This window comes from Battus philenor, unplaced genomic scaffold (assembly GCF_028537555.1).
Source record: "Battus philenor isolate CCGP_79_NKW_IND1 unplaced genomic scaffold, ilBatPhil1.0.hap1 SCAF_16, whole genome shotgun sequence".
Classification (NCBI taxonomy): domain Eukaryota; kingdom Metazoa; phylum Arthropoda; class Insecta; order Lepidoptera; family Papilionidae; genus Battus; species Battus philenor.
Genome location: NW_027181678.1, coordinates 1392770 through 1416882, shown reverse-complemented (window position 1 = coordinate 1416882; position 24113 = coordinate 1392770). Strand labels below are relative to the sequence as shown.

The 24113-nt window shown below is 32.8% G+C and overlaps 1 protein-coding gene across 1 annotated transcript in view; it reads right to left on the bottom strand.

Moving 5' to 3' along the window:
- LOC137919414 (protein embryonic gonad-like) overlaps window positions 1-24113 on the bottom strand; it is a 158436-nt gene that overhangs the window by 65416 nt on the left and 68907 nt on the right. Inside the window, exon 2 of the mRNA XM_068762485.1 lies at window positions 6096-6173. Coding sequence (XP_068618586.1) covers window positions 6096-6173 — 78 coding nt within the window. The remainder of the gene's footprint in view (window positions 1-6095; window positions 6174-24113) is intronic.

Genomic DNA, 24113 nt, shown 5'->3' with positions numbered 1-24113 from the left:
TCGACTTTAATATAGGTAAGGAAGTAGGCTGATGCTTCTAGAACCAAAGGTTATGTTGCGGGAGGTCCATGGATACGGGCAGTAAAAGGCTTTGGGGGAAGTCTCTGCAAGGACTTCTTTCAGCACGATGATAAATATGATAGAGTCAGCTATTTATATATATATATATATATATATATATATATATATATATATATATATATATATATATATATATATGTGTGTGTGTATGTAAATACAGATAATAAAATAAAAATTATAATTATTACTAATGCGAGTTGTGAATGAGTATACGTGGTATTGACAGTGTGAGGTGGGTAAGTGTATAAATCAGGCCCGAGTCCGATGCTTCCAGTTCTCGGGGTCCGTTATAGCAAAACAACTGAGCCGAGAGAGGCGCGTTCGACGCACTCGACAGAAAATTGAATCGGCCGCCATTATCGCGCGACAAAAACCTGGCAAATTGATTCGGGGTAGCAAATTGCTTGCGGCGAAGACAATTCGCTACCCGGTCTCTCCTTCGACTTATTACCGGTCGCGTTCTTTTATTGACGATAGCGATTGCTCTTGCCTCTCATAGCAATCGGTTTTTTTATTTTGTTGCGTAGATCGTATGTTTAATTTTTTTTATTTATACAATGATTAGTGTAGATTATGTTATTTATTATATATAATAAACATAAAGTACAAACACTTTTTTATTTATCACGGTGATTTAAAGATGTAAATTTTTTTAATAGGTCAATATAAATAACAAAAATGAACGATTTCGGTAATAATATAATATAATTAACGTAATGATATGATATTTAAAAAAATCTTTATCCAATTTATGATTATTTATTTATACACTTAAACAATTACATATACATACATATTTATACATTGATATGTGTGTGTGTGTTTATATACTGTAATTTGTTGAATTGTTACATATGAAGGATTCCAGAAATAATAAATAGACCCCTTGATAACATTCAAATTAGCTAAAGATTACGACTTACACTGCCCGTATCCAGAAACTTTCCTCATCCTTAATTATAGGTCCCCCTAGTGGAAGATATATATATATAACCTCCTGAATGTATTAATCAGTTTATAATTTAATTAAAAATGATTAAAAATTAACGGTTTATATTATGAATATACATGTTTTATAAATTCATTATACAAATATAAGAACCCAATTAAATTATGATTTCATCCGTATTCTTATAGCAAATCATTAATTCATCCAATTAATTATTTAAATACATAGTATGATCTCATCTCGATGAATATGTAACTAATTTAAAATACATACAGAGTTGATGGACAAATGCAGATAAGTATGTAGCAAAAATAAAGAAAATGTTTGATGGAAGCTGTTTCCACCAGACTTATTGGATCTAAGAGGCTTTTGTGCAATAGGTAAAGCCTTACAACAAATATTGATAACGACGACGATGTCTTTTAACATTAAACATATCATGTGGGTCATATAACCAATTTTGAGCAATGGAATAAAAATTATATATTTTGTGTTTTAATAGAAATGGTCAAAATACTATTTTTAAAATTATAAGAAATATTAAATATTTCATACATACAAACAGGAAATATGAAATCGGGTCGTTACGTTCCCGCAATGATAGAAATGGGTATCTAGTAGGTGTTGATATGTTAAGTGTTAATAAATCAATATAAATATATGAATAGCAGATAAATTTCTATGACGACACGTAATAGCAACGTTACACAGGGATTCATGTCATCAATCAAGTAACGTTACATGTGACCAATATTAATAATTATAAATTTGATAATAATTTGCTGAGCTACCTGTCGCGTCCACTATTTACTGTTCTATATACAAATTCCAATGGTATTTGATGTCATTCATATATATATATATATATATATATATATATATATATATATATATATATATAAATTAATTTATTAGGAGGATCGGAAAGTAATGTCGTTTCCGTCAACCTTGTTAGATTGTTTGAAGAAGCTGCAAGCAAGGTGCTTTCAAAAGGACATATTGAAAATCTATATCCAATAGGTGACACACAGTAAGATAGCGAGAACACATTCTGCCTCAATGGGGTCCAAAAAATTAACAATTTTTTATGTATCTGGCAATAAATATGACATTAAAAACACACACACACAGAGAGAGAGAGAGGAAGAGAGAGAGAGAGAGAGATAGCTCTTCGTGTCAAACTATTTACTTAAAATTATAAATACATCCAATTTTAACTGGACTTTTTGTCATTACCATAATTAATAAGTTTTTAGGGTACCTCGAAATCTAACTTAGCAAATGCAAGCGACGAAGAATTGTAAGAAACGAAGAAATGCAAGAAACGAAGAATTTGACCTGTCTTGTCTAATCTTAAGCGATGACAAGGCTAAAGTAGTACATGCTTGCCCAGAATAAATCCATTCACTCTTGTCTTTAAGACTCCTTATAATTGTCTGGAAGCAATAACGCCGGTAGGTTTTTAGACTTCTTAGCGGTTCACACTATTAAGAGTATTAGTAAAACGCTTAGTGTGGGTGGTAGGAATTTTAACCGTGTAGGAATGTGAATCCTTGCGTCTTGTTTTCAGAAGGAAGAAAAATTGTATGGTGTAATTCCGTTGCACACTCTCCAAAATGTAGTCTGAAATAGCGATAAACTGAGAACTTTTCGATGCTCCGATGCTCCAAACTGTGAATCTTAGTGCATACCAAAGTATTGTTACCAATGTGCCTCTTGGCTCTATTCTATGGAGTCCAAAGTTTCAAGCTGGTACTTCATTCCACAGATTGCTACAGTATTCTACACAAGACTGAACTTGAGATAGAATTAAGTAAGAAAAGGACCAATATTTAGCCACTTCCGCACATGCAGCTCGCTGATAAATGCGCATGCGGCAAACAATGCGAATCACACAACCGCCACCACCAAATCACTCAACACGTGTTTCACCCCTCCACGGGGCATCTTCAGGAGCTATGTTACACCGATTAGTGCCAAACACTCGAGTGTTAGCACTATTACCACTGTATGTGCGGAAGTGGCTAAATATTGGTCCTTTTCTTACTTAGAGTGGACTTCCGCGGAGTAACGCCTGATTCCATTAAATACTTGAGATAGAATTCGAAAATGTTTCATTTCGAATGCACTAGAAATATCGTAAAAAATGTTCGTATTTTAAGATCTCTATTTATTCATGGGAGCTTTAAACTCATCTAAATATCAGACCTGTTCCACCAATCAACATGATTCATTTCGTACGAGACGTGACTTTCCGTTTACATGCGGCCATTCAGTTGTCCGTCCGTTGAGTTTTGAATGGTTTCTATAAATCGTCACATTTAGCGTCTTTGCGCACTTGGCACTATGTTGGCGCAAAGATAGGACGCGGTGGCACATGCCAAATAGTTCAAGGCGTCAGTCGTTGCGAACAATTTGTAGTCATAAAACACGACGAGGCAAATAAATGCGAAACGAATGGTCTCTTAGAGCTTTTATCTGGCAAAGATTAAAGAAAGCTTTCGTATTACAAATTATTTTGGATTAAGTAGAATTTTTAGTTATGAAAACTTTTAAGCTTTTTATTTCCCTGATTCCTATATAAGATAGCTGATAAGATAAAGATAAAACTGTATTTGCTAAGGTCTTTGGAAAATACAAAAAGCCGATTTCTTTCAAACGGTCTTATTGAAGATCTATGAAGCAGATCCGTATTCAACAATGATCGTCTTATGGTTGATATCATGAAGATAATGGTGATGGTGATGACGACGATGATAAATGGGATTTAGAATATTTTTTGCGTTAAACCTACATTTTCACACATGCTTTTAGCAATGTCTTTAACTGCGAAACTTTTGAAACAATATTCAATGAATATGATACAATTTATTGAACGAACTTCAGGATATATTTTTAATTAATTAAAACCTATAAAATATTCTTAACTTGAACTTAGGCATGATAAAGGCAAATAGATATTTTCATATAATATATACATATTTTTACTTCATTAATTTTTTTTTTATTTTACATTATAATTCTTTAATTATTTTCCTTTTAAATTGAAATAATATTTACATCATTTAAATGCTTTTTTCTATTGTCTGAATATGGAACTAGTAAACATATCAGATTGTTGCGCTGTTTTAAATACAATATATATCTCTTACTTACTTTATAGACACTCCGATCAATATAAACAGATGTAGGCTATTCATTTAAGTTATAAATAAATAAATATATTCCTCGATATTTCATTGAATAAACCTGATAATGTGTTTGTGTATTTAAATGCAATTTTAATGATAATTTTGCTTTTTAAGTCAATAAAAAAAGGTTTTTTATTCGTAATAACGTTGTAGCCGTTAAGTTTAAGATTGATATAATCCTCGTAAGAATATTGTATACGTCTATAACAGATGTACAAGCTTATCAATAAGTATATATAACTATTGAATAAATTTTAAATGTGACGTTATTGACAGGCTTTGTAATCAATTAAATAAAAAAATCGGAAGTGGTAGTCCAGCGGTGGGGAACTGAGACTTGCGATAGTAGGTCGCAAATTCGACTCCCTGGATACAATCATAAGTAATTCATACTTTGTTCATTGCTATGGGATTACCACTCCTCATCAAGAATTTTTAAAAGGATATGCAATATCGTCTTCTGCGAAACAAAATCACACTGCGATCGCCAAGTGTGGCGATTATGGTATATCCCCCAATAGATATATTTGAGGAAGGCGTATGTTTTGCAGTGTCTATGGTCTAAAACCTCAAGTGAAAAGATAGACTAGAATTATTTATTTACATTCAGTTTTAATAAAATTTTATTTTATATTTTTGAACTCACGAGCAAACATGTGTGTTTTCTGTAATTTTAACACAAAAAAACGACATTCTGTGGGCAAATAAATATCATTATCATTATAAATTATGAATTTCTTAAATTCATCGGATAAATCTTTATTTATTACCAGTGCGGCAGGCACAAAATATAATTATATTAAAGTTATAAATTATGACAATATAATATATAATCAAATTTATTGCGTCGATAAATATTATTTTTTTAAGGTCATTAACATATTATATTTGCTATAATATTATCACGTCATTGCCTTTAAAAATTACAGTAACATTATTTTTCTTAATTTAAGTTAACAGGTTTTGATTTAAGTTAGTCTTGTAATGCTCATATATGAGGATTTAAATAAATAAGTGTACTAAAAAATTATTCTTGCAGTGGCCTGGCAATATATTTATGTTAATATATTGTAAGTTTATAATAATTAAAAAAATGGGGGACTTCCAGAATGTATTTACAATGCACCCGTAAGAAACTGGCTGTATCAAAGTTTCGACAGTAAAAATTTTCAAACTCATTTGTAATAACAAATTTTTTATTATTATTTACAAAATTAAAAAAAAACACATATTGAAGGTAAATTGATAGAAAGACTCTTTGGCAATGATATCGCCTTATTATTTTGATTTCATTTAGGCTATATCTGATTAGGTATATTTATAAATCTGTATTGTTAAACTTTATTAAAAGATGTGTTGTTTTGGAGTTTCTTCCTGATTCTTCTCCAGCAGCTATAACACCTTGCGAAGCAGAGTAGAGTCAAAAATAATATTGAATTAAAAAGTTTAATATTTTTTGAGGTCTAATTACTTATTTCAGCCAAAAAATGCAAGGCATAGGCCTCCCCAAAATACATCTATATCAGGATATACCTTAATCGCCTAGCTAGGGGTGGGTTGGCGATCGCATTATGTTGCGCAGAGGCCGATGCTATCTATTGTTTGGCATTTTGTTCGTGAGCAGTGGCAATGATATAAAATTAATGCACAAAGAGTGAATTATGTAACATTGTATCCCGGGAATCAAATCCGCGACCATGCTACTTCCACTGCTTGTGTCAAATCATAAGTAAGTTACAATTGTAGATATACTGTTAAGTGGTAAATGAATTTAAAAATAAACCAATAGGTTATATATCTCTGCCGTATGATAGATTGTCAGGTATGTTTAAAGAAATCATAATAGATATATGAATATGTATTTTTGTAATTACCTTACATCCTTCGCATGTGAATGCACCAAAATGAAACCCGGCCGCTGGCTCGCCGCATACTTTACACTGTTGGTTCATCTGAAATAAAGCAGAATAATTGATATAGAAGTGATTTTTTATCTCTGGAATAGGTTGTGTAAATAAACTCATAGCTGGCAGGTTGGTAATCTCAGTGTTGTATTATATTTCGCCGAAGACGCTTCCTTCATGAAATCTATATCTAATTCACACTTTATACTTAATGTATAAAGTGTGAATTAAATAATATATCCCGGATTCGAACCCACGACTTATGATCGCAAATCACACTTCTGCACCGCATATCTACCATAGCTTATTATTACATCTATTTCAGTTTAATCATCGAATTGCATAGGTTAAGATGATAATGCAGTAAGGCATGTTTTGCGACCTTCAACAAAGATTATATCTTCCGTAATGCGCATACAAGAATAATTTAATGAATCAGGTTTATTGAAACGTACATTGTCGATATTGTAAATATGTTTATCATTTCGATTCATCTATTCACGTCTATTTTATATTTAAAAGTTATTATTGAACTAAAATATATATATATTAAATTGTATGCATGTCAAAATATTGTCGACAAACTATAAGGCTTCGTTAAATGTAGATTTATTTTAGTTTTATTCATTTTTTTTAACAAAAAGTAGTTAAAACCAGTATAAATGTATTTTAACTTGTAACAAAATGTCTGTGTTAAGCATGTTGCAAAGGTAATCACAAAAAAGCGTCCGAGTTTGTAGTGAGCTTTTATCAAATCAGGCTCCTTTAAAACCTTCGTAACTTTAAGTGTTAAGGAACCATTAAAGAGGTACGATTTGATTGTTGAAATGGGTTCTTCCAATATTATTCTTATAATGTTCACAGATTATAAATAATCGAAAGAGGTTGTTAATAAAAATGAATTAATAAATTAAATTATGTTAAGGCTAATTAAAACTTGTGTTATTAATTAAATAATTATTTCGCAATCTCTTTCTTAAATTGAATGATATTTTTAGAATATATCATTTCTGTAATTTTTTTTATTAAGTTTATTAGAAAAAATATTCTATGCGTTTTATGAAGAATAGTTAGATAGTCTGTGATCAAAAAATTAGATGATATTGTCATTTAAAACTCTCGGATATTAGGATGGCTGGTAATTTTTTTCCTAGGTTAGTACAACCCTCTAAAACATTTGCCAAGCGTCTGAAAATGTTTATTTGCCTTCGAGTTACACATGTCTTTGATTGGTGCTTAAAATAGTTCAATTTTTCGAAAAAGAAATTCATAGCCTTTTGACGCGGTCTTTAGAAAGATATTTTGTGTCTTAAACGCGTCAAGTCTCTATTGATACGAAAATAGCTTATTATTTTTTAAAAAGCCTCAAAATCACACCGTATTGGCTCCGTGCGACTTGTGGCTATTATATTATTTAACAAACTCAAAGGTCTAACGCAAGGAAGCCTTTTTGATCGAGGAGAAATAAATCTAACCGAAGCAGTTCTTGAAGGTTATATCGTAAAAAACCTATTCCTATTGTTTCGAGGATTGGAAAAAGCGTTGGTAAAAGGGCGTTTTATCAGACGGGGATTACTTTGAAGGTGATAAAATTGATTTGGAAGAATAAAGAAAGAATTTACATTTTATTATTATACAAATCAACTATATATTTAAATCGCCGTATTATATGAAAGAGTTAAAACAGAATATGTCGCTAAACGCGCACCCTTTGATAAATATGTCAGTTATTAATGAATTATCTTCGTTGACGTGATGGATCGGCTACTTAAAGTTCATATCTTATTTATTTAAAGTATTTTGGCAATGTTTTTTTTTACTAAAACAAGACCCGGTCACATTTTTCGAACCCTGTTGAAAGTCATAAAATTTTATGATAATTTTATTACGATCATTTAAAAAGATTTCTTTTTCATTTTACACCAAAAAGTGTTTTTATTACGCTTAACCCTTTTATTAATATTATAAAAAACAATTAACAATCATCAGGGTATATGTGCCAAATCAATTGCCGGGACTTGTACATATATATTTATAGCTCTAGTCAAAGCTATTTCAGAAAAAATAAAACTAAGAGAAACACAATAAATTTTAAATATCTTGACAATATTTGTAAAAATCGTAAATAAACTATATTTCTTACTTTAATATAAAAAAGTTAACACTAAGTTCAAGTTACTTCGATATATAGATCACTTGCCGAATCCAACTCACATCTCTCATAGCCGAAGACGAAGGTCTTTAACAACTGTGTATTGGTGAAGCCTTACTAGTCGTTGCAGATGAAAAGGAGAGAAATAGATATATCGAAGCATCACTGTTAAATATATATTTTACATCTACGAGTAAAACCAATCACCCTGTATAAATATATTATGTAGTAATAAAAGTGAATCAAGTATAACAAATAACAAAACTAATTCAACAATAAAGCATATAGGTATTATGTATTAATGTAACATAACAGCGGAATTTGAAGCCTTAATTGTGACGACCCTGATACAACCTTGAATCGATTCTGACAGCTTATTATACATCCGCGACTCCGCATTCTGTGGGTAACGTTTTTATTCTTAAGTGCGCACAACCCAATTGCGGAACATCGTACGCCAACAATCATAACACTTGAACTGCTTCTCGAGGCTTCACTTTGAATATTTATTCAAATATCAAATATTACATATATAACTCTGAATCATAAGACATTTCTCACGTTTCAACTGTTACATTACATTACTATTTAGTAAGTATATCTAATCCAATGTCTCCTGAACGTATATGTATAAGATGTTTGGTAATAAGGGTCAAAAGTATGAAGGATTGATTTTTAATATACAGACCACTGCAGGCTACCATGGCATGGGCCTCCAAAAAAAAAAAATATCTATGGAAAGGTATGCCATATTCGTCACACATGGCATGCGGGTTGGCAATCGCAGTATTATAGTACGCAGAGCTGTTATCCATCCCCTGGAAACTTATTTGTGAGCATTGGCATTCCTATAATTAATGCATAAAGTGTGAATTATATATCTACGCTATCACTGATCGCTGGTCTTGATATATTTTGGTTATTGTTTGGCTATAGTTGCCCTCCCTGGTTTACAAAGTTATCTATTGTTAAAATGTTTTACTACTTGTTAGTAACTCAATTGTAAAGAGTCGGACTTTATTTTCAATTGAGAACCTTTTTTAATGTAAGTTTTTTAAGGTAAAACCGATGAAGTACGCGCGAGCGTTTCGCTTGCGCACGCGCAGCCATCGGGAATTCCAGTCAGAACCCATCCGCGACACACCCGTGCTGGTTTCGACTCAGTCGTCATGTACGTAACTTGACTACCACGTATATATAAAAAGTTTTTTCTCTACTATTCTTTAATTAGTGTAGCTTGTAACGTTGCAAGTTAACGTCCCATAAATCTTAGTTAAACTTTTAACCAAAAAAATATTATAACGAGAAACGTCTCATAAATCGCAATACAGCAAAAAATTGTTCAACCCTTAGCGGGTAACGGTACGTCTCAAGTGGCGTGGGGTCGTGGGAGCATGCTATTGGTTTAACGGATCTTTGTTTTTATAACAAAAATTCCAATGCGCCCGCGCACCAGCACACAGAGTTTACACAGTGCTCGGGAGAAGGATCCAGGCCTCGGTCGCGTTCACTAGCTAGGTGTCGTCTCACGCACCGACGCACAATCTTTGTGTCGGTTGCGTTCACCAGCTATGTGTCTTCATACGCGCCGGGGCCAATAAGAATTTACGTTATAAATTCACGCCTTGGTCCTATTCATTTTCCGGGCATCATTTAGTTCACGCCACAACCTTTACATCGTCTCGCACCCCAAGGGGTAAGTGTTGAACAAATATTATGAAGACATCATTATTAAGTAGCATTTATCTATAAGTTAGAGCTCAACGTTTTGTCTGTGTCCATAGTTCCATCATTATGTATTCATTATTACTTTTCAATTTGTTTATTTGTTTATCTCTCCTATTCTTGTTTTACATGCTTTACATTTTGTAACTCCGTTCTGACAGTAAACAATCACATCAACTGCTTTCGGTTTCTGCCCTTCCTTCATCGCAAGCCATCTACGGGTTTACTGTCAGCGGAGCAAAATGTACATATACTTATATATGTATATCATAACTGTGACATTTATTCACAGGTGCGAGTTTAATGCTTCGAGTTTTATACTGCGACCTTTAGACTGCGAGTTTTAGACTGCAAGGTTTACACTGCTACCTTTACACTGCAAGTTTTACGCTTCGAGTTTTACATTGCAAAGTTTATACTACAAGTTTTAGACTGCAAGTTTTACATTGCAAGTTTTACACTGCAAGTTTTATACTGTTGAAATTATATCACCGTGCACCGGAACCGACACATACTGCAACCTACCGGCGCTCCCTGCTCTCGACTTGCTGCCGCCTGACCAGTCCTGGGAGATCGTGCAGCTGCCTACCACCACCATCAGGGGAGTACCGAACTGCGGTGCAAAATTAGACCAGGCCATCTACCCTTTTTTTGAATTAAATAAATATATATATATTTTTCTAATAACGGCACACTGGCGCCCTTAACGTGGTATTAAAAGGTCTGATTTTGCATTGTAGTGTAGTTATGTGATTGTTTTTTTATTTAATTAATTTTGTTAAACGTTATTTTTGCCTTTTCTATTGCCAGCAACTGAAGTGTACATCCTTCATTTAAAAAAGTTTTTGTTTAGTTTAACATACATTTTGTTCTTATGTTGTAACTTTTTTTGCTTCTGCTATTTTTTCATAGGACCGTACACATTAGTTGCAGTTATACGCATCATTTTCATATTTTTTTGTGTTATTTTTTTTAATTCTTATACTAGCAACCATAACGTTCGTTAGTGAATTTGTAACAGAACGGAGTAGATTGAGTAGAATACTTGTTCAACACCTTCCTTATTGTGGTGCATTTAATTTTTTCTTCTTTCTCTCTTTACCAATTTATAAAAGTAGGTTAAACATGGCGCTATTGTTAACAACTTACGTAAACAAATCGCTACACTGGGTCCTCTTTTTCCTTCTGGGGATGTTTTATACTAATAGAGTCAATCAAATTTCGGACGATTCCGATAGCGTAGAAGACGTGCTTGTTAAGACATACGTTATTCTTGATTCTTTAAATAAAATGTATAATTAAAAATAATTCTCTCTTAGTGTATGTATTAGAAAACATGGCCGGTAAAAATGTTGGAACATGGCACATAAAGGATTTAAAAATAATAGGTTTGAATAAATAATAAACATAATGCGACACAACATAAACTAAAGCATTACCATTAACCGCGTAATATTTCGTTTGGGTTATTAGAATGAATCTATAACCTTCATAATTGTTTGGTCGCGTTAGTAATCCTTATAATGATTGCTATTGCTAGTTTGTTTGCGAGAAGTATGAAAGAATGAGTTTAAAAGGATAAAAATGAAATTGTTATCAATAAGTTCGGATTTTATTTCCTTTAAATGAAACAAAATCCTTCGGTGACGCGCGGGGTAATGTAACGTTGCAAGTTAACGTCCCATAAATCTTAGTTAAACTTTTAACCAAAAAAATATTATAACGAGAAACGTCTCATAAATCGCAATACAGCAAAAAATTGTTCAACCCTTAGCGGGTAACGGTACGTCTCAAGTGGCGTGGGGTCGTGGGAGCATGCTATTGGTTTAACGGATCTTTGTTTTTATAACAAAAATTCCAATGCGCCCGCGCACCAGCACACAGAGTTTACACAGTGCTCGGGAGAAGGATCCAGGCCTCGGTCGCGTTCACTAGCTAGGTGTCGTCTCACGCACCGACGCACAATCTTTGTGTCGGTTGCGTTCACCAGCTATGTGTCTTCATACGCGCCGGGGCCAATAAGAATTTACGTTATAAATTCACGCCTTGGTCCTATTCATTTTCCGGGCATCATTTAGTTCACGCCACAACCTTTACATCGTCTCGCACCCCAAGGGGTAAGTGTTGAACAAATATTATGAAGACATCATTATTAAGTAGCATTTATCTATAAGTTAGAGCTCAACGTTTTGTCTGTGTCCATAGTTCCATCATTATGTATTCATTATTACTTTTCAATTTGTTTATTTGTTTATCTCTCCTATTCTTGTTTTACATGCTTTACATTTTGTAACTCCGTTCTGACAGTAAACAATCACATCAACTGCTTTCGGTTTCTGCCCTTCCTTCATCGCAAGCCATCTACGGGTTTACTGTCAGCGGAGCAAAATGTACATATACTTATATATGTATATCATAACTGTGACATTTATTCACAGGTGCGAGTTTAATGCTTCGAGTTTTATACTGCGACCTTTAGACTGCGAGTTTTAGACTGCAAGGTTTACACTGCTACCTTTACACTGCAAGTTTTACGCTTCGAGTTTTACATTGCAAAGTTTATACTACAAGTTTTAGACTGCAAGTTTTACATTGCAAGTTTTACACTGCAAGTTTTATACTGTTGAAATTATATCACCGTGCACCGGAACCGACACATACTGCAACCTACCGGCGCTCCCTGCTCTCGACTTGCTGCCGCCTGACCAGTCCTGGGAGATCGTGCAGCTGCCTACCACCACCATCAGGGGAGTACCGAACTGCGGTGCAAAATTAGACCAGGCCTTCTGCCCACTACCCTTAGATAATTAAACACATACATATTTTTCTTTGTGTACCTTTTAATTATAGGGTAATTATTTACCTAAAACGGCACAAGCTATCGTTAAAGTTTTTAAGTAAAACCCCATTAGGGTCCAAATTACAGACTCAATAACGTAGTGCTTGATGCTGTTCCGCACCATCTTCAAGCTTTACGACTTCGTATTCCACTTGCCCAGCATTGGACTATGGACTGAGTAGTACACGTCTCAGTCGTCTTGTATTTAAATAATATATTTGATGATTTAACCTCTCATTAAGACGTCCGATGTCAATATAGATAAAATCAGAATGTCCTCTTGTTTGTAATTGATGCGATCTTTCCATAACAAGAAGAGACTGATTTGAATTTCGAAATATAAAATTTCGTATATCATTAAGTTTTCGCATGTCACCATGATTCAAAGTATAGTGGACAAAGGCCATTACCCTCTGCAGTTATTTGTTGGCCGTTTAAATTTTTTTAAAATAAAAAATACACAATCGGACATATTAAGTATATATATGTATACATATAGTGATTGTTTTATCAAATAGAGAAACATTTAAAAGTTCTACTTAGAATAAAAAATGTTAAGAAGTAAGTAGTTTTTTTTTGTTGTAAAATATCGATAAAATTATTATCCCACCGACATAAAAGGTTCTCTCCTATCGTTTCAGCAACGTAGCATTTTCGCTACAGAAATACCAACTTAAGCCCAAACATAATAAGTGTGATTTTACAAGAACATGTTCTTTTCATACTATAGTATTTAAAAATAAAAATAATAATGTAATAATAAAAATAATAATTTATGGTATTTATAATGAGGTAACATTTTTTTTTATTTCCTTGTGTAACTTTTCGGTAAGGTTATATAGTAAAACTATCAAAACTACCAAGTAAAATATGAAACACAAGAGATACCTTCTTTTAATTATATACTTTGTTAAAACATTGTGTAAAGGCGTATTTAAAGCCTTATTAGCATCCTCTACCAGTCTACCTAGAGCCTTACAGAGATACTTAGAAGATAAGTGTGATTTATACTATATATAAACATCTATATATGTATATATAATAGTATTTCTGTTTAAGAATCTCGTGGAAAATGAGACGTATTAATTAGTCTATCAAAGAAAATTGTCTTTATTTTACTTGCGAGTTCTGAAGAAGTTGTTCACAACGAAGAAGATAAAACAGCTAGAGGAGGGTATAAGCGTTCGACACCGTGTTCTATAGCATTTAAAAAACCGAGAAGTTTGGGGAAGAATATAAATGGTGATTGACATGATGGGCCACTACTTTAAACAACGAAGAAATGACTAAAATCGAAAGAGAAACCAAATATTGTACCATTGAAGATCTGTATACTAGATAGCAAAAGGTTGTTGATAACGTAGGTGATTATATTGTTGATTAGAAATATAAACTTGTTAAAAATGTAGTCGTGTGAATTTTACTTAAGAAAGCGACAAAAAAATAAGTAATTTAAAAGTGGAATTGTAAATAAATTATATCTTGAATAATTCTTTATGATACGACCGTTGAAATTTCATTTTTGTTAAATCATCTCAATGTATAACACGTAATCAAATATTAAAAGTAGCACGTCATTCAAAGCAGTTCATTAAGTTTGTATAAATTCTTTTGATAATTTATTTCGTTCGCAATCCAACGTGAATATGTGACAGTGTTAAAATATTCCGATCATACCACAACTAAATAAAAGATGTTTATTTTTTAAAAGATTACATTTAGAGAAATGTCTGTCAGTTTGCTTCCGTTACGTAAATCAAATAAAATGACTTAGCGAATGTCATTACGTTGTGGATACGGTCAACTGAATTAAAAATGCAGCGCACACACAAAACATTTAACCTTGATAAATTATAACTATTACCAGATAACTGTATGCTATGACAAGCAATTTTATATAAATTAAAAAAAAAACTTGTATAATAAAGTATAAAAATATAACATATAATAAATTTCCACAACATAGATTTCCCGTCTAAAAATAAAAATTTTAAATGTATGTTACTATAGCAGTCATGGATTTTTGCTCGATCGAAATGTATCGAACCTTGTTGATTTATTTACATGATTGATATTATAATGTACAGATTAAATATTGTTAAATTTTATTTAAAAGTGCAACCGTTGAGTTTCTAGCCGGCTCTTCTCAACAGATCAGTTTATAGTCTGTGGTAGCTTACTCTTTCTACTGTTAAAATAATTGACTATTCAAAATCGCATGTTAACGTCTACTCGAATAAAGATATTTTGAATTTAGAAATTTTGAACATTCAAATTTTGTTTTCTACATACATTCCTATGAGAAGTATAGAGATAGTATAAATATAGTAACTTCCTAATAGTACATGAAAGGCCTATGTAACAATATAACAAATAATTACTTCAGCATTGCACTGTTGGACATGACCCTCCTTCTCAGTAAGAAAAGGACCAATATTTAGCCACTTCCGCATATGCAGTGGCTTAAACAGAGATTATGTTAGATAGATTAGTATTAATAAGATAATAGTAGTAGATTAGATTAGTACCAATCACTTTTTGTTTGCACTAATCGGTGTAACATAACTCCTGAAGATGCCCTGTGGAGGGGTGAAACACGTGTTGAGTAATTTGGCGGTGGCGGTTGTGTGATTCGCATTGTTTGCCGCATACGCATTTATCAGCGGGCTGGCGAGCGATGCACTTTGTTGCACGACTGCCACTGCATGTGCGGAAGTGGCTAAATATTGGTCCTTTTCTTACTTAAGATGGACTTCCGCAAGCTAACACTTGATACTATTAAATACCTCCTTCTTAGATTTCAAATATGATAGGTACAAAGTAGTCCACAATCCTCTTTCGAAGGGTTGTGAATGAAATAAAAGAGTATACAAGAAGGTTTAACTAAAGAAGATATAGTAAAAGAACTTGTGAAGGATGTCAGAAAAGAACGTTAATAGAAAATGTACAGAAAAACGATTTGAAACAGAAGTCCATGTCAATTATTGACTGTAGATCATTTATATCTTCACTTCATCATACATATTTTTCGGTACTATCATCATATTAAATCATATATTATTGCATTTCATAATAATTTTATAACGTCAAACCTCGCGTGCTAACAATGTGTATTTTACTAAACCGATTCCCTTGTCCAGTTAAAAAACAAGTCCACACATATTTTACCTTTCAAAAAATTAAATAAATGCTCAATAATAATACGTTTCGGCATAGAGGGTTAACTGGATGGCGTGACTGGACCCTGTTACTTCTTAACAGTTTATTTTTTTTATTTAACTTCAACGCGTTAACTTGACCGAGAGTTCGTGTTGATTCAATTACCATCGGCTACTATGTTGTAAATATTTTAAAAATAGAATATTTAATATCAATTAGAGGTGCTCCTGCAACTAATGGCTGTTGAGGTAACCACTAGCACGTAGTCGCGGCGTAGGTAGGACCCCACTAGGTAGACCGTATATACCATAATGGCAGGCGGGTGGGAGATGGTAGTTTGGTGTTTTGGTACGAAAAAGACGCTGATGCCCATCCTCAGGAAACATTTTTTGTGAGCAGTGGCAATCCTATGTAATTAATAGACAAAGTGTGAATTACATAAGAATGTAATTCGGGAATCGAATCCACGACCTGCGATTCAAGTTCTCGAGTGACGACCACGAGTTGGTAGACGTGGCGTGAGGAGACCCTCACTAGGTAGACCGATGATATAAATAAAGTCACGGTGGGAGACCTATGCTTTGCAATGATCACCAACGACTAGAAAGATGAAGAGGTAAACTAGCCATAGTGGAATAAATGAAGGCTTCATTCTAGAACAAACTACGGCCTTCTCAAGAGCTATTAAATCAAAAGTTAAATAAGTATTTCTATAGAGTCTTTTGGTTTTAAGCCATAGTCATTCAATAACTTAATCCCATGTTTAAAACCCACATTGATTATCGAATTAAAGCGACTCTGGTAAAAACAGTTCCTTAACGAGCTATGAAGAGGTCTGACTATGTGATTTCTTTACGAGATGGTGTCAGGAGTAAAAATATTTGTAGATATAAAAAAGCAACATAGTCCAGCGAAGTAGCAGTGGGCAAGTATGAAGGATTGATGAGCACTGGAGCCTTAATGTTTTGGAGTTAAAACCACAGACTGGCAAGCAAAATGAAGGCCGCAAGGTGATCAGACCACTTAGTTAAGGTTGTGGAAAACTCCGATACGTCCTTTGGAATTAACACGGAAATCCAATTTTCACCAGTGGTTGTTTAACTAAGCAGATGGTTTATACATACAATGCTGCCATATGACAGACATATTTTTCTAGTAACCTTAGAAGTACAACTGAAGTTTCTTCTACTACTTCTTCTACAGGGTAAGAAAAGGACTAATATATAGCTACTTCAGCTATGTAGCAGTAGTCGTGCAATAAAGTGCACGGCCCGCCACCGAGTGAGTGTTTGGAACTAATCGGTGTAACATAACTCCTGAGGATGCCCCGTGGAGGGGTGAAACACGTGTTGAGTGATTTAACGGTGGTAGTTGTGTAATTCGCATTGTTTGCCGTATTACATTTATAAGCGGACTGGCGGGCGGTGCACTTTATTGCACGACTACTGATACATAGCGGAAGTAGCTATATATTTGTTATTTTGTTTACTTAGGATCGACTTCCGCAAGGTAACGCCTGAATCCATTAGATATTCTTCTATAGGCTCTATCGTTATATAAAGGGGTTCGTGATGATCGGTCTTTCGCTCCACTTTGTGTGACCTTGAATATGTCGTCATTCAACCTTGTGGGGGTGTCTTCTTTTTCAGCCGATGGACGCCCTCTGCAAGACATAGACCAAACCTCAAAAATCGTTAGGATGAGCGGTCTTGTTGTGCCAGCATTTAGCGAGTTCCCGCGATGTCAAGTATGTTGTCCGTCCTCCTAGCGGAGGCTTACCGGTGCCCACGCTGCCTTTACCGGCTCTTGATTATCACTCGAGAACCTTTCGGCTTTAACAGCTTTCCGTGTTTTTCCTAAATGAAGGCATTCCATAATACACCATTAAGAAATGTTTATTTTTCTTATTTAAGATTAAAAATATTTGTAAATATCTTCCTAACGATATAGTCATTTACTTTATTCAAGCGATAAATTTATCTCGACACTTTGACAAAGCGTACGTTCATGATCTTAATTAATACTGTACAAATTTTTAGCGAATAATACTTATGTTATTTAACGGTTCGCCATTAAAATTTTCAACTGAATTCTTTTGCAGTATAAAGTATTTTTAAGTGATGATACAATTTGCTAATGAATTGATCTAAATTTACATATTTGTGATCGAAAAAAGCAATGGCAGCCTCGTGGTGATGGACTCAGACTTCAAATCGTTTTTCACGAGTTCGATTCCGAGATACAATCGTATATAATTCACACTTTGTGCATATATATATATATATATATACACACTTTGTACGTATAATTTCTACTAATCACAAGATTAGTAGCAGCGTTCTCTGGGTACCATAATACAACACTGAGATATCCCCATAGATATCTTTGGCTGAAACGAAAAGGTTAGTATAGTGTAAATTTATAATAAAATTTAATTTAAATTTTGATACGCAGCGTGGGTAGTGTCCCAACTATGTACACCTTGTAAATGTCGCGGGATGCGGATGATATTTGGAGGGTAGATTATGCCATGTGGAGAGTGTCTAATGGCAGAGGTGAGGCGATTTTGACCTTGTACGACATAGTCGCTTAACGGGCAGGTTGGCGACCGCAGTGCGGTATTATGGTACCTAAAAACGCTATCCTCTGTAAACTTGTTTATAAGCAGTGGTAATCGTAGATATTTAATGTACCGAATGTGAATTAAGAGCAACTAGCCCAACTTAGATTAATCCTCTACAGCTGATAATAAATAAAAGAATATTATTTAATAAATAAATAAAAGTATAGTTTTAAATGTAAATATAAAAAAAAGATATCACATATTCGTCATCGACATTTGTAAGACCGTTGACGCTTTTCCGAACCCTTAAAAATCCGTGGATCGATTCACTTTGTCAAAGGCATATTTATAAATTGCTCCGCACTTATCTCGGCCGTCATCTGGAGGTATAACCGAACGAATATACGAGTGAATGATATATCAAAGTCCAAAATTTGGGTTGCAATCTCAATAATTTTATCTGATCACGCCGCTTCGAGTGGTGTCGGTGTTTAATTAAGTAATTTCTGATGTATAGCATGAGATTGTGCGTTGTTGATTGTATCTGTGGTCATCTTTGCGGCCACAATGATTCTCTTATAAATAAATAAGGTTTTACTAATCTGTACCTAATAAGGTGTACATTAAAATATTCGGATACCATATTTAAGGCGCGGAGCTTTTTGAACTCGAACCGATATTGTGATAAAGAAGTTTACGTCGCTAAAATTAAAATATCTTTCGTATTTGAAAAAAACAGTGTATGTAGGAGGCTGTGCTTGGGATTTCTCTACGAGATATAATCAAATATAAAAATGTCCGTAGATGAAAGAAAGTAACCGTTCGTGTAAAGGAAAGCATTTGCAGCCAAAAAGCTCTCGAGTCACTAGTGGTCGCAGGATACAGCCAGCGCTTATGCCTTGCAATGGGCGTCCATCAGTTGAAAAGAAAGAAGAAAGAAAAGGCAATGTTGCGTTTAAGCGAAGCTTAAGACGTCCACCCTTTAGGTGTGTTAGGAAGACGCTAGATGGAGCCGCTTACAACCTTTCAACATCTATTAGAATATCCATTTAGCGTTCGTAGGTAAAACGTAGTAACCTTATAAAAGCCTATTTGTTATTCTCTTGAACGCAAGCACGTCATATTTGTGCTATTCAATACTAAGTGCTACTTAATGAAATGTTGTGATACAGCCTTCACTAGAATCAGAAATAAAAATTAAAACTACTCGGGTCATAGTTATTCTATATTGAGTTCATTTGTTTATGTCTGGTATCTTCGATAAGTAGACTTCTAATCTATAGTAATAGGTAGCTATTATTGGAATAATTATAATTTATGATTCGAGTTTTAAAATGATAGCTAGATAGTTTTTCAAGCCTCTTGAAAAAAGGCTATTTTAATTTTAATTTTGGCTAAAAGACAAAAATTACTTCTCGCTTTATTGCCCAAGAAAAAATTTCTTATCTTATAAATGTATGAATGTACCATACATTCATACATTATTAAATTAAGAAAGTGTATTATCTTTTGCGCCCTCTGAAATATTATTTAAAAAAAGAGTTTACAAGATTTTAATTGTATTTAAGTATCAAAATTGCTTTTTCTAACAACCTTCTAGATAGAGCAATAAAATATATATCAATAATTTATAACAGCTAACTTTCCAGTATATATATGTAAAAAGATCATTTTTATTTTCAATTATAATAGATATAGGATAGAACATTTAGTTATTTAAGGAACTTTTTCTGTCTAACAGTGATATGAGATTTCGTACATTCAAATTAACACAAAATATTAGAGTATAATTTTTTACATAGTTAGATTTGAAAACACTTTAATGTTACAGAAAAATTACAAAAAAAATATCAAGTCGTTTTTGAGTTATAAATGGTGTAAATAAATAAGACTTTCTATCGATATAACTTACTATCGATTCATAAATATATTTATTGTTATTATTTCTTAGTATAATGACTAGTATAATACTATTTGTATAAAAAATTTCAGAAATTAGGTGACTATTAAGCAGCAGAAACGTTCACACCGGAATCTAAAACGAGACCGCGACAAAATCGAAACAGCGTACCATGAAAAGGGACAGAGGTTCGTAAAAGGAATCCATTACTAAACTTGGACGGAGCAGAGTGACGTCCTGTTTTGCATGTCCTGACTCACAATTGATCCAAGTCAAAAATGGCAAGGGGAATTGTCTCACGTTAAGACACGAGGAGTGATGGTCGACTCTCTATGGTCATTTCGCTGCGTGTGTGCTCCGAGACGTCGGTGCCTTGAATACCTGTCGCCTCATTAAAAATCATTATATTAAAACTTTATTTCAACGTCAAAAATGATTTTAAAAATGGAATCAGTATCACATATACTCGTGCATTACCATATTTCTTTCATTGTTTTCAGACGTTCATACTTCATTTATTACATACATTTAAATTTTTCATAATTTATTTGTTTATTTAATAAGAAGTACATGCACAATAATTTAAAAAATACAATTGGCAGTCTTATCACTAAAGGAAATTTCTCAGAGACAACCATAGTATGGAATTAGAAGCAAAAGTAGCGGGTAGTCGACGTGTACATACAAACATATAAATATTACTTATATACATTTTAATAAAAGCATTATAATACATATATATACAAAAATGAATCAAGACATCAAATTAACTTGGATAAGTTTGTACTTGTCGGAGATAGAATAAAGAAAACAAAAATATATCTCTATGATGACATGTTATATATTATATAGTAATTAATTGTCGAGAAAATCCTTCTCAACCATTTTAAATACACATAATTGTTCTTATTTATTTTAAATTTTCTGAGAGTCGTGGAAAATAAATATTATTAATTTTAAAAAGCTCTGGTTTATGTTATTAAATTGAAATTTAAAAATTAAATAATTAGCGATACGTTTAAATACGTACCTATCAATTTAACAATTATTATGTTTTCAAGAGCATCATTGTTAACTAGCTAAAATTACAAAAAGATGATAAAAATTTATTAAAAAATGTACATTTTTTAACTTGGCATTTCCTACTATCACCTGCCTCAGAGCGACCCAGTTTCGTGTACGAAAACAACAATAAATTTCGAATGGGCGTGCGTTCGATCAATCGATAGGTTGCTACCAAGGGCATATTTGGCGTAAGGTATATGAAAAAGTCATTAAAGGATTAAACTGTGCTTCGCGGTATCGCATAAAACGGTTAAGACAATTAATGGCTTGCTTCGCGGAAAATGTATCATTATAAAGAACGGTATGAAAAAATTGCATTAATATATTTCTTTATTTTTAAATTCACATATTTTCGGTCCATTTTTATATTTTCGAATAATAGCCTAAAGCATCCAGTAAAATAAAAGGTTTAAAATAGTAGCCAATTAGATGTCCTCGTAAATTGTTCAATCATTTCGTATAAATATATACACATAAATGTACTAAAAGCTCAATCATGATTTTGTTTAATAGTTGAAAAATGTGACAGTTATAACAATGAGGTATATATAGGTGACAGAAATTTTAAACAATTTTCACTTTAAACGGTCATATATTATGTGCGAAGTAAAAGACATCAACGCGCTCCATCCCTTTGTCGGTCAAAAGCTCGATGTAATTTTGACTGTATGCGGTTGAAATTCGAAGCTATATACAAAACCTGCAGGAAATATTTCAAGAAAATTATGAAGAAGCAACTTCATCACGTTCCACCGCGAGTCTCTGACGTCTCAATCAGCGACTCTCAAATAGTCGCCCAATTAAACCAATTTACTTGGAGAAGTCGTTAAGCTTTTATCATAAAATTGTCGCTTTTTTAAAATTTAAATCGACTTTATAAAAAATCCAATTTCTTAGCTTTGAGTATGGTAATTTCTCAATTAAATTTCGATTTTGCGTTGTATTAACGATTGCTATCTATAATTGAGCGGTATTCATTGATGAAGACATTAACAGTCTATAAACTTTTAATTATTTACTAAGAAAATATAGCTTTTTTACAGATTGTCCATCGTAAACGCACGGTTTATGATAATTAAATGCATAATACTTAAAAATCAGTTAAATTTAATCGACATATATCATTGACTTTATTCAAATATTTTCAATTGGTCACAATTAACACAGAATATTTTAAGAGTAAAAATTAATCACTCGAAATTTATTGGAAACTGTTTTGTATATCAAAACATGTTTTATAGCAGTTTAAAATTTAAAATTATGTTTTCGACTCATTTAAATTTTCTCTACTTAAAAATCATACGATTGGCACGATTTAAGTTTAATTTTATTGGTTCGAAATAGTATTCTGTTTATATGTTATTTGATAAAGCGACAAAATATTAGCAAATATACTTGGTAGTAAATTATATATGCCTTAACAACGTAGTAATCACACTTATTACCTCCTTCGTAATATTGATAATAATGATTAGAGACAAAGCATTTATTAGCACCGTACCAATGGTCAGTTAAATAAGTCCCTTAAGTGCAATATCCTTGACTTTTAAAACAATAAATTGATATTTAATTATACAATAGAGGATTGAACAATTTCAAAATTTGTTAACTAAACATATCCGAAACATTAATTTGTTTTTGTCCACCTTGTAATACAATTTGCTCAAAGGTTAATACACCAAGTTTTTGCATCGTACAAGAGTCAATAACAACAAAAATTAAGCACACCCTAAATAACTAGAAGCAATTTAAAATGACATTTAACTATAAAAGCTTTTGGAAGCTTAAAATTTTCATTGAAGGTTGCAGCTTTTTTAAATCAAAAAAATAAAGAGTCGAGAATATAAAACAATTACAAGCCGAAGGACTTATTCAACTTAACGCCCGAATACCTCACGCCACTTCGGGGGGAAAGTGCTGACAGCTAAATGTTGCCACGCCTTCAGTCTGGGGCCTATCAAATCGTAATTACATACTGTATTACAAGCGAATAAAAGCCTTTAAAAATTTTTGTTCAAAATCAATGAAAGCTTTACGTCAGGACGCTTGTTACGGTATTGAGAACTGTATCTGTAACTTATTTAATTTCCGTATCTTTCCTTTTTCCCCTGTCAAGCACTTGAGCTTTTGAGGAGACAGCTCCGATTGGATGGTGCTTTTTGATGTCGTTGAGAAGTCGTATGTTATTCTTATTTTAACAATTTACTTTCTTTCATATTACGTATGCATGAATTTGTAACGAGATACACAATATTTATTTTAAAATTTTGCTGGAGAGCTTCGAGCTTGCTCATGATTTCGTAAAACATGACTGTCCGAATGTAAATATTTTAAACACTTCTTAATTAGTAATATTACATAGACATAATACATAATGAAAACTAATATTTCTATCTGTTATTGTTAATACAACCTTCATGTAGATTTTTTATTCATTAATCAAAAACAACATGAAGTCTTATATATCATCATTATCCGTAAGTTTCCCACTGTTGAATATAAGCCTTCTACCTAGTTTCCCAATAGGATGTTAACAAGGATGTCTATTTATCTTATGGGTGGATGTCCTGCCATTTCCCGCTGTG